The sequence below is a fragment of the Podarcis vaucheri genome, assembly GCF_965113315.1.
Source record: "Podarcis vaucheri genome assembly, chromosome: 12".
NCBI lineage: Eukaryota > Metazoa > Chordata > Lepidosauria > Squamata > Lacertidae > Podarcis > Podarcis vaucheri.
In genome coordinates, this window is record NC_138750.1 from 55,163,288 (window position 1) to 55,175,303 (window position 12,016).

Here is a 12,016-nt window from a genome sequence, read left to right on the forward strand (position 1 = left end):
AGCAGTGGCTTGGGTGCATGCAGGCTCTGTGATGCCCAAACGGTCCGTCCCCCTGCATCCCCCCCAGCTGTAGGGTGGCTGAGTGGGAGGAAGCAGGCAGACTCCGGAGGCCCCACAGTGCCCCCCCCTATGTGCAGCTCGTGCCGCCCCTGGGCGCACCGCCCCAGAAGCCCGAGCGGCTTCCTCCACCGCTGATACAGTGGTACCTCGGTTGTTGAACTTAATCCAGTTCGGGAGTCCATTCAACTCCTGGAATGGTTCGAAAACCAAGGCACAGCTTCCGATTGGCTGCAGGAGCTTCCTGCACTCAATCGGAAGCCATGTTGGACATTTGGCTTCCAAAAAATGTTCACAAACCAGAACACGCACTTCCGTGTTTACAGCGTTCAGGAGCCAAAACGTCCGAGTACCAAGGCGTTCGACAACCAAGGTACGACTGTACAGTGGTACCCCGCAAGATGGAAAACCCGCAAGACGAAAGGGTTTTCTGTTTTGGAGGCGCTTCGCAAGACGAATTTCCCTATGGGCTTGCATCGCAAGACGAAAGCCCATAGGGAAATGCTGGCGGTCGGGAGCAAAACTTTCGCCCACAGCCGGCCTTCAGAAGAGAACCTCTTCTGAAGGCCGGCGGGGGGGGAAAAGTCTTTGCTCCCCCCCGCCTGCCTTCCCCCCGCCTGCCCCGGGGAGATTTTAAAATGCTGGGGGTCGGGAGCGAAGCGTTCGCTGCCGACCCCCAGCATTTTAAAATCTCCCCCTGTCCCGGGGAGATTTTAAAATGCTGGGGGTCGGGAGCGAACGCTTCGCTCCCGACCCCCAGCATTTTAAAACGCTGTTCCGAAGCGGGGGGGCGGAAACACCTGCCCCAGCCGCCCCACTTCGGAACGCTGTTCCGAAGCGGGGGGGCGGAAACACCTGCCCCAGCCGCCCCACTTCGGAACGCTGTTCCGAAGCGGGGCCGGGGGCGGGAACACCTTCTGAAGGCGGGCGGGGGGCGAAAGTCTTTGTCCCCCCTGCCTGCCTTCCCAGGGGCTTTTAAATCGCCCCGGACAGCGGAGAAGTCCTCCGCTGTCCGGGGCGATTTTAAAATGCCGCCCGCCAGCATTTTAAGATCGCCCGGACAGCGGAGAAGTCCTCCCCTGTCCCAGGTTTTTTAAAATGCTGGGGGTGGGAAGAAAAGCCCTTGTCCCCCCCCCAGCCTTCAGAAGAGGTCCGGGGACAGACTGTCCCCGGACCTGGTCTGAAGGCGGTTTCCCTAGGAACGCATTAATTGATTTTCATTGCATTCCTATGGGAAACCGTGCATCGCAAGACGAAAAACTCGCAAGACGAAGAGACTTGCGGAACGAATTAATTTCGTCTTGCGAGGCACCACTGTATTTGTGAAAATAGCATATAAAAATGCATTATATATGGTGAAGTTGCTTACAAAAATGTGCATATTAGGAGAAATGTTCCTTTTTTGCCAAGAGCTTATAAAATATGGTGAGCTCTTCTACAGCTCACCAGCCCAAATACAGGATGATCAAGCAGTGAGTCCCCTTCTCCAGACATAGAAATGAAGACTGATTTCCCAGCCTCAGAGAAAGGACCTACCCCCAAACTAGGTGTCCTTTGTTTTTCAGGGGGAGGAGCAAAAATACTTCCACAATATAAAAGTGGAATACACACACACACACACACACACGTAGAATATACCACTTTCCTGGAAATGCAGAATGTCACTCTCAGCGAGCAATAGAGCTATAATGATCATTTTCCTTTGCTTTACCTTGGGAACATTCAAAGACCAACCATTGGTACTTTCGGAAATATCAGAAGACAGCATTTGTCTTGACCTTTTGAATTTCTCTCTTCTCTTTTGCAAGTTGTTCTCCTAGGGAAAAGTATGAAAGTAAAGATATTTTGTTCCTAACACTGCACACAAGAAGCTAGACTACTAGTTATCAAAGCCTTCGTATACAAACAGAAATGGAATCTGGTTCTCAGTTAACAAATACATTTACAAACTTAATAATGTATAATATTCCAATACAGTGGTACCTCAGGTTACATACACTTCAGGTTATAGACTCCGCTAGCCCAGAAATAGTACCTCGGGTTAAGAACTTGCTTCAGGATGAGAACAGAAATCGTGCAGGGGTGGCGCGGCAGCAGCGGGAGGCCCCATTAGCTAAAGTGGTGTGTAGGGATATCGCGGAGTGGGGTCCAGAGGGAGCACACTTCCCCACCAGCAGGCAGCCACGTCTGCCTGCACGCGTGGCCCTGGGGTGCAGGAAAAACTCCCCCTCAGACAAGCCATGGCTGTCTGGGACATCGTTTCCTAAGTCTGACCTTTTGCGGTCTCAGCAGTCAGCGGTGTCCTGTCTGTAACCCTTTTCCATGAGACCTTTGTCTCCATTCGTCATACACTGTGCAAGGGGGAAATGACGCTGTGAAACAGGTGCCAAAATAGCTTTGTAACACCCCACGATTTCGGGACGGAAGATGTGTAAAGGTCACAGCCCAAAAATGTACCTGCCTAGCTTGCATATTTGTCACAATAAAAGGAGTCTCCACAGGAATGGCAGCAGCTCACTTCAGACCACCTGTGCGCAGCTCACATGATGATCAACACCTGTCTTGGGCCTTCACTTCAGTGGTGCTTCAGGTTAAGAACAGTTTCAGGTGAACAACAGACCTCTGGTACGAATTAAGTACTAAACCTGAGGTACCACTGTATATGTAACATGGATCAGCCACAATGGAGGCATATAGTGATGGTGTATACTTGAAATTATTTATTCACCATAGCCTCTTGGCTAGGCTTATCTATACCAGCTGTCTACCAGAAATGTTCATTTGTGGGGCCTGTTTCTTACCTCTTTGCTGCAATCCATTTCTTCCTCACCAAAAGTCTCCATTTCAGCAAGGGGAGCACAGACAAATGTATTAAAGTCTGTCATAAAATGGTCCGCCGGCAGCTTCTCCAAACATTTACCACTAGCATAGTTTTCCTGGACCCCTTTCCTCGGCTCAGTGGCACCGTCCTTTGGGGTGGTCACCTCCCTGGTTTTGGTTCTTGTTTTCTTCAGCTTTTGCACAAGGGCATTGCAACAGCGGTCCCACAGCAGATGTTTGACAAATTGCAACCCCCTGTGAGCAAGGACCACATGAGGCTCAGCTTGCTCTTCATCTACCTCAGTTTCTGAATCACTGCTACTAAAGGAACTCAGGAGTAAAGCGATAAAGAGGTTGAGGACCTGAATGAAAAGTAACCAAATGAAGCAAACAGTGAGAGCGGAAAGGGTATTTTGGAAAGTAACACATTTCAACTGCTTCCTGTTTTTCCCAGAGAAAAAGGACTTCCCATTCATTCAGTATTGTACTGGCCATTCCAATCTCTGCTGATAGATAGGAGGATTCCAGGGGTCTTGGCACTTAACCAAGGTTTGTGTTCCTTGGGAATGAGGCACAGGGGAGATTGTCATGTCTTTATGAAATATGGTTTATTTCACACACAACCTGAGTTTTGGTGGAGGGTGTTGGATCAGTCCATCAAATAGTGAATATCCAACAGAGGGAGTACCTCTCGTTGCTTCTCCCATAGCTTCAGCAAGCTTGGGGTCAAAGCAACAGCCAATCATGCTCCCAGGTCTCTGCATGCAGCTTCCTCCAGCCAACACTGCATGGAGTTCTGACCCCTCCCTTCTCCTTCCCAAAATCTCTGCTCCCAAACCTCTATTTTAAAATGACGTATTTTTTCCTGTGGTGACATCACGTCCCCTGTTACCCATGCCAACCTCCCCCTCTCAAGTCTTCTGTTTCTGTCCACTTCTCAGCTGGGGGAAAGACCGACAACATCTGTATGGTGAATTGTTTTTAATGGCCCAGTACTTGACTCTCTTTGTGTTTTTAATGGCATTGCTATCAGCTGATCTCCTGAATGGGAAAATGGGTGTCCTGGGAGCCACCCTCTAACAGTGCCTCAGTCTCATCTGCATTGAGCTTCAGTTTGTTGGCTGTCATCTAATCCATTGCTGAGACAAGACGACGGTCCAGCACATCCACTGCCCATAGCTGTCAAGTGTCCCTTATTTGAAGGGACAGTCCCTTATTCCAGCGCCATGCCCCCCTGCTGTCCCTTATTGATGGATGTCCCTTAAATGATGTCCCTTAAATTTCAAAGGAAGCAGCTCCTCTCCCTCCCTCCCTGCCGGCCAGGGAGGAGGGAGGCTCCAACTGTGTTGCTTGGCTGTGTTGCTCACCCAATAAGAAGTCTAAGAACGACTGGGGGGGGAGGAGCTTGCATGCCTTGTGTGTGGCTAGTTAATGCAAGCTGAGGGGTTTTTTGAATGCTGGACGCCATTTTGTTGCAAACTTTGCAGTTCAAAGCCAGGCCGGGGAGCCATCTTAAGTTGAGGCTGCATAGGCCTTGTGGTGCAAGTGATTCAGATTCTATTCAGTTGAACCTCTGGTTACAAAGTTGGTTGGACAGTGTTCTCAAAGCTACCAGCATGAGTTTGACCAGACTGCAGGAGGACAGGAAGACTGGAGTGCCTGGAACAGGTGAGGCTGCAGGTCCCGTATTTTGGCTGCTGGTCCCTTATTTTCAAATCTGTAAGTTGACAGCTATGCCACTGCCTCGTCTGCAGATGTAAAGGAAAAGTAGAGCTGTGTGTCATCAGCATATTGCTGACAACATACTCCAAACCTCTGGATAACTCCACGCAGTGGTTTCATGTAGATACTAAATAGCATAGGGGCTAAAACTGAACATTGAAGAACCCCACAATGAAGGCTCCACAAGGCTGAAGAACACTCCCAAACAACACTATTTGGAAATGTCTACCCAAGTCGGACCGGAACTACTGCAAAGTGTGGCACCCACCGCTAGTTTGGACAGTTGCTACAGAAGGATATCATGGTCAATTGTATTGAAAGTCACTGAGAGGTCAAGAAGATTTAACAGGGACATGTATGCTTTGTCTCTCTTGTGACAGAGGTTATCATACAGGGCGACCAAAGCAGTTTCTGTGCCCAAACCGGGCCTAAACCCTGATTGAAATGGATCCAGAAAATTAATTTCTTTCAAAAGCGTCAAGATCTGGTCTGCAACCACTCGCTCCAGAACCTTGTTCTGGAAAGGGAGATTAGCAACTGGCCAATAGTTACCGTATTTTTTGCTCTATAAGATGCACCAGACCACAAGACACACCTAGTTTTTGGAGGAGGAAAACAAGAAAAAAATATTCTGAATCTCAGAAGCCAGAACAGTAAGAGGGATCGCTGCGCAGTGAAAGCAGCAATCCCTCTTGCTGTTCTGGCTTCTGGGATAGCTGTGCAGCCTGCATTCACTCCATAAGACACACACACATTTCACCTTACTTTTTAGGAGGGAAAAAGTGAGTCTTATAGAGCAAAAAATACGGTAGTTAGGTTGTCTGAATCCAGGGAAGGTTTCTTAAGGAGTGGTTTTAACACTGCCTGACGTAGCTAAATTGTGTAGAACCTTCTTGAAAACAATCCTACTGAATAAATAATTTTAAATATGTCCCATAGAAGAAGGAAATCCTTTGAAAACTTACCACTAGGTTTCCTAAAAGCAGGACCAGCATGAACAGAAAAATGCACCATCCTTCCCCAGCAGCTTTCATACAGCCCCACATCGTTTCGATCCATTCTCCACAGAGAATTCGGAATATAACAAGGAATGAATGTAAGAAGTCTTCCATATGCCATCGTAATTTACATTTATGGGTGGCATCAGTACTGTCACTGTTACAGATTTGCGTTTTGTTCTCACATGTTTCTCGAAGTGTTTTGTAACTTTGGCTAAAGCCCTGCTTGCCAACCACAGCAAAAATGAATACGGTAAAAATCAGAACAAGTGTGAGGTTGCTTAGTGGGCCCACTGATTTCCACATTATTTTCATGAGCTTATTTAATGCTGGCCAAAACTTGGACAATTTGAAAATTCTCAGCTGTAGGGTGGGGGCAGGGGATAGGGAGAGAATAGCAGCAAAAATAAGAGAAAGTTAAGTCTTGATTTTCCAGTATTATTAAAAATAGAGAAATTGTTCTACCAGCATGATTTGTATGTAATTAAGCCTATATGCATCAAAAGGAAGCTATAAATACACTTTTTGATGTGCAACCATTCAAAAATAATGTAGTGCAGATAGATGAAAGCTGAATTTGAATATGCATCTAATATGCTTTGAATTTGCAGTTCCTGGTCCAGAGAAGAAGTATGAAAGTTTGCTTCAGCATGCAAATTTATTCCTCTAAAGTAAGATGCATTCAAGCATGCACTCTGTTTCACAAAACACATCTCTAATGAAATAGACTTATTTCCTGACAATCCTGTATTCAAAAGAAAACCCTTGAAAGGGTGTGTCTATGATTGTGCTCCTGTTCTATTCTTATTTCATTAAAATAAAATGCTGTCTTAGGATTCATTGTCACACAGTATCATAAACCAAGCAGAAAATGCAATTTAAATTCCAATGGTCATATCTATACAATGCATTTAAAGCATATGATTTCTCCCAAAATATCATGGGAACTGTAGTTTGGTAAAGTGCTGGGAATTATAAACTACAATTCCCATGATTCTTTGGGAGAAATCGTGTGATGTAAATGTCTAGTGTGGGTGTGACCAATATAATTTACTATTTTATTTTCTCTTGAACAGGTAAAAATGTATTTTAAAGCATCTCAGAGATTTCATGACAACCCTATATTCTAAGTGTTTCCTCAGTTTGATTGTCATCTGCTCATAATTTATTGAAATTACTGATTTTGCCACATATACTCACTATTAATAAAATAAATAAATAGTCAAGGAAAGTAAGCCCCAGATTCCATAGATTTAATGTGGAAGATTTAAAGTGACTATAACAGGAGATTCATCATTACCATTCTGAAAATTGATAGGGGACGCCTTGTGACCAAGCTTATTATACCTAAAACAGCCAAAAGGCAGTCAAAAATATTCCAAGCCTCTTGAAAATAGTAGTAGGGATCAAGAGCAATTATTTTGAGGATCATTTCAGCTGTAAAAATGGCAGTGAAAACCTGCAAGAGAAATTATGTCAGAACACAATCAACGTCTCATATGTTAAATTCAAGCTATGCCTTTAGGGGAGGGGTGGCTAATCTGCGGCCCTCCAGATGATACTGGACTCCAATTTCCATTAGCCCCAACCAGCACCAGAAAACCATTAACGTGGGAAAGAGTGTCTGATCACAAACATAATTAATTAAGGGTGAAAAGGTATGAATGAAAAAGGACACACACATCAGGGTACATAATGGCCTGCGGGGTGGGGGCAGAATTTAACTCTCTCGATCTTACTATGAGATTCACACAGAAACTCTAACCTACAAGCACAGACAGAGCTGACAGATAATAATAACAATAACAATGAGTGAAATAACAGGCCAGAATAGTGCACAAGGGAAATATAAAACTGCTTCAAGTGAGGCAAGAAAATGAACTGATATTTCAGCTGACATTCCAAGGGAGAGGGTAAGAGAGAGCTTCCTGTGGACTGATAATTGCTTTTCTTGCCTCAAGCAACAGGTGAAACGCAATCCCACTTGATGGGGTCCTTGTACCCACTAGAGAAGAAAGGGTTTGTATGAACACATTTTTTAAGGTACGCACTAAACGTAATTTCTGTGCACAAATTTTAGTTCAAAGGCACTCCAAAATTCTCCAACAGTAAAACAATAAAAAGGTGATTCTTGCCATGTAGCTTAATAAGGATTTGGCTTCACTTACTTTGTTTCCTGTGGAAACCATGTTTTTTGTTTCTGGAACACTTTCGAATGTCATTAAAACAGTATTCACTATAATACACAGAGTAATAAATAGTTCAGCAAAAGGGTTTATCATTATTTTCTTCACCATTTTCTTTATTTGCAACCAGAGTGGGCAACATTGCCAGATGAGATACTTATGGGCAGCAGTTTTCAAGCATGGAGGGAATTCCAGTTTTGATTCTTCCCATTCTAAACAACAAAAGGAACATAATTACAGGCACACTAAGTTATGAAATGAGAACAATTTCAGGTAAAACATAGGTAATTCTTTACACACACCCTCTGACTTAAAAAAAATTATTAAGAAATTGTCAGTTGTAGAAAACAGAGAAAGGAGAAAAAGTGCAAATAAAAAATAAAAAGTGCAATAAGAAAAAAGATATAGCACACTAAATGTACACTTCCATACATTACTATACAGATATGTAATATTATTGTCCTACTACATATATGAATATTTGTATTTATCCAAACAAAGTCTGCGTCTATAAGCAATCCATTCAAGTGCTGTCAATCCATTGATTAAAGCGGGGGATCATATCTTCTTGGCTTGACTTGAAAAGGATCTGCACAGGTTCCCTCAAATCCCTTGTCCTACACAAGCCACTCTTTCAATCTTTTTCTCCTCTCTTCTTTCTTTTTACTCTGCAACAATCCAAACCCTGCATACCTAAGACAGTCACTGAATTCAATAGAACTTGTGACTGAGTTGACATAGCGCTGTTCTGTTGGACTTCTAATACCAGTTTGGGACACACTAGGTAAGGTAAAGGTAAAGGTAAAGGTACCTCTGCCTGTACGGGCCAGTCGTGTCCGACTCTAGCGTTGTGCGCCCATCTCACTTAAGAGGCTGGGGGCCAGCGCTGTCCGGAGACACTTCCGGGTCACGTGGCCAGCGTGACGAAGCTGCTCTGGTGAGCCAGCACCAGCGCAGCACACGGAAACGCCGTTTACCTTCCTGCTATAAAGCGGTACCTATTTATCTACTTGCACTTAGGGGTGCTTTCGAACTGCTAGGTGGGCAGGAGCTGGGACCAAAAGACGGGAGCTCACCCCGCCGCGGGGATTCGAACCGCCGACCATGCGATCGGCAAGTCCTAGGCACTGAGGTTTTACCTACAGCGCCACCCGCGTCCGTGGGACACACTAGATCATCCCACAAATCCTAACATGCAGCAGCAGACTGTATGAACACACAATTTAGTTACCTCATTCAGTCCACATTTTATCAGCTTCCTTGCAAGAATGTCATGGGAGACTTTGTCAAGAGACTTACTGAAACCAAGATATACGTGTCCACAGCATTCCCCTGATCCACCAAGCTTGTAACTCCATCAAATAAAGAAAAGAGATTCATCTAGCATACTTTATTTTTGAGAAACCCATGTTGGGTCTTAGTAATCACAGCATCCTTTTCTAAGTGCTCACAGACCAACGGGTGAATTATCTGTTCTAGGACCTTTCCTGGTATCAATGTCAAGCTCACTGATCAATAGTTACCTGGGTCTTATTCCCCCCCCCCCTTTTTGAAGATGGGGACTACATTTGCCCACCTCCAGTCTGCAGGGACCTCACCCGTTCACCAAGAATTCTCAAAGGTCTGAGATGACAAAGGCTCTGAGATTACATCCGCAAGCTCCTTTAGTGCCCTTGGATGCAGCTCATCCAGCCTTGGAGATTTAATTTCATTTAAAGTAGCTAGGTGTTTCCTTACTACCTCTTTTCCTATCTTGAGCTGCAGTTCCTTCCTTACATAATTTACTCTGTTACGCAGATAATTTGAATTTGCAGGCCAGTTTTTCAGATGGCATAGTAAAGATCAACATCAGAACTGAGTTCACTGTTGACATTCCAGGCTGCAAAACATACCCATACTGGAGTTACAATCTCAGTGTCATCATAAACCAAGTAAACAGCAAAAACTGTTAAGTTGTGGGCGAACATATCAGACGACACAGCGATTCTTCCAAAGCAGCTCTTTATTTGTAAGCTGGAACAGAACTAACTGAGGAGCTCAGTCAGCCTGCTTATATAGAGCTCCAGAACAATGTAACTGTTGCCATTTTCTAAAACTATCCAATCACTGAATGTCACTTTCGATCCTTCATTTGCATAACTATCTACAGTATCTCCCTGCTGGCCCAGGGTGAGAACTTCAGTACATAACAAAAACCATGAACACAAACTAAGCTAAGGAAAGCAATGAGTCCCATATTTGGTCCAAATTATGAGTGAAGTGCTAATATGTATTCTTCTGACTGTTGAAATTAATATGGAAACATGACGACAATAAATGCTAAAGGCTCAGCAAAACAAAAACAAACCCCAATTGGTAAACATTTTTTCATGATTTATTTAAATGTGAAGATTTTGAGGGGAGGGGAGCCAGGACTTTCCAGTGAGTGGCCCTCACTCCTGAGACAATTACTCTCCTAGTTTTTCAGCATAATTTTCAATATATACTGTTCTCAAGTTTTAAGGAATACTGATTTGGATATGATTATCTCTAACAAAATACTTAAAAACACTGAAGAAGTTACCCCCAACCTCTTTAAAACTTTATTTTATTTATTTTTAACTCACCCATGGTTTTGCTGATGACATTAGCAGCACTTGTTAACCGTTGTCTTTGAAATGGATCATCAGGAGTGTCAACAGGTAGGTGATAGGACATTAACAGCTCCTTCTTTGGGTGCAGAAAACAAATCCAAAGTGAATATTTGAAGTGACAGGATTATCTCTCCATTTACTTACACAATTCCCAATGAATTAATGTAGCAGCAGATAGAATAACGTACACTTAAAGAAATCTAAAAACGAAAGCTGGTTAACAGCATAAGTCCTTCTCAAAATAGCTGATGCATGGAAATGCTAGAAGAGAAAGACTTGCAAAAAATGAGTAGAAATTTTTAGCATCTGTTTGGAGGGGATCCCAAATTTTTGGGTTTGTATTTAATAAAGCTCTATTTGGCACTTCCAAATTTAAATACAAAAAGATGCCACCGAAGCTGTTGCAGCTAAAACTTACAAGCTCCTTTTGACTTTTATCAGGTGTTGAATAAAACAGGGTTTCATCTTCTCCATAAGTTTTTGGCTCTTTGTCTTTCGTTTTCTTCTTCCTCTTGCTTTTCCTCATTTTTTTATTTTTGAATTCCACACTTGACATTTCAGTGTTTTCATCCAAGGATGCAATTTGTCTTTGGAAAGCCAACTCCTGGAATAGACCATGTTCAAGTAAGCGCAATTAGCCCATAACTGGTAATCAAAATGAGGAAATACTGATCTTGTAAAAGCCTGTTCTTCTTGAAAATAGGAATACAGTTAGCATGGAGACAGGCCTCCTCTGAGACCAAACAGACAAAATCTCCTTCCCCAAACCAACATCGAGAAGAAAACACTCTTTTAGAGGAAGTCACTGATAGTTTTACCTCTGTGATCAGGCGTATATTTTTCAATCATTGCAACACAGGCTCTGTGCATGTTTGTAAGAACTGTTCATTTCATTAAGCAACTTGTGAGCGTTTAGGACTATTAGAAACATTATCTCAGCAACAATATCTAGTTCTGCCCCAAAACAGAGCATTTATACTATCTAAGAACATAACCCAAGAGCAGTATACAGACTTTTTGCACTACTGTTTGCAAAAGAGGCCCTATCACAATCCACATATAATATGACAGATGTAGCCTTGATATACTTTTTTTTTTTTATAATATTTTTTATTAGTTTTACGAAAGTTTTTATAACAGACAAACACAAAAAAGAAAACAAACAAACAAACAAGTATACTTTCATAATGTCATTTCATAAACTTCTTTCCTCGGACTTCCCCATACCTCCCCTTTCTGCATCCTCATGTCCAAATTTTATAGCAACTTATAAATGTTTTTTCCAACTCTAATTCATCATAGTCCTTTCTTATTCTAATCTTATATTACTGCAGCCCTTTCTCTCTATAGAATCTCGACATTCTAAGCTTCATCAAGTTTATAATAGTCCTTAAGATAAATCTTGAATTTCTTCCAATCTTCTTCCGCAGTCTCCTTTCCCTGGTCTCGAATTCTGCTCGTCATTTCCGCCAATGTCATATAGTCAATCACTTTCATCTGCCATTCTTCCACGGTGGGTAGATCTTGTGTCTTCCAATACTTTGCGATCAATATTCTTGCTGCTGTTGTTGCGTACATAAAGAATGTTCTATCCTTTTTT

The 12,016-nt window shown here is 43.1% G+C and overlaps 1 protein-coding gene across 1 annotated transcript in view; it reads right to left on the bottom strand.

Moving 5' to 3' along the window:
* Positions 1-12,016, bottom strand: part of LOC309514812 (sodium channel protein type 5 subunit alpha-like) — a 48,166-nt gene that overhangs the window by 15,991 nt on the left and 20,159 nt on the right. The window contains exons 8-14 of the mRNA XM_082192143.1: positions 10,835-11,020; positions 10,390-10,492; positions 7,766-7,995; positions 6,898-7,056; positions 5,565-5,960; positions 2,859-3,239; positions 1,769-1,873 (exon numbers count right to left, since the gene is read on the bottom strand). Of these exons, the coding sequence (XP_082048269.1) occupies positions 1,769-1,873; positions 2,859-3,239; positions 5,565-5,960; positions 6,898-7,056; positions 7,766-7,995; positions 10,390-10,492; positions 10,835-11,020 (1,560 nt within the window). The remainder of the gene's footprint in view (positions 1-1,768; positions 1,874-2,858; positions 3,240-5,564; positions 5,961-6,897; positions 7,057-7,765; positions 7,996-10,389; positions 10,493-10,834; positions 11,021-12,016) is intronic.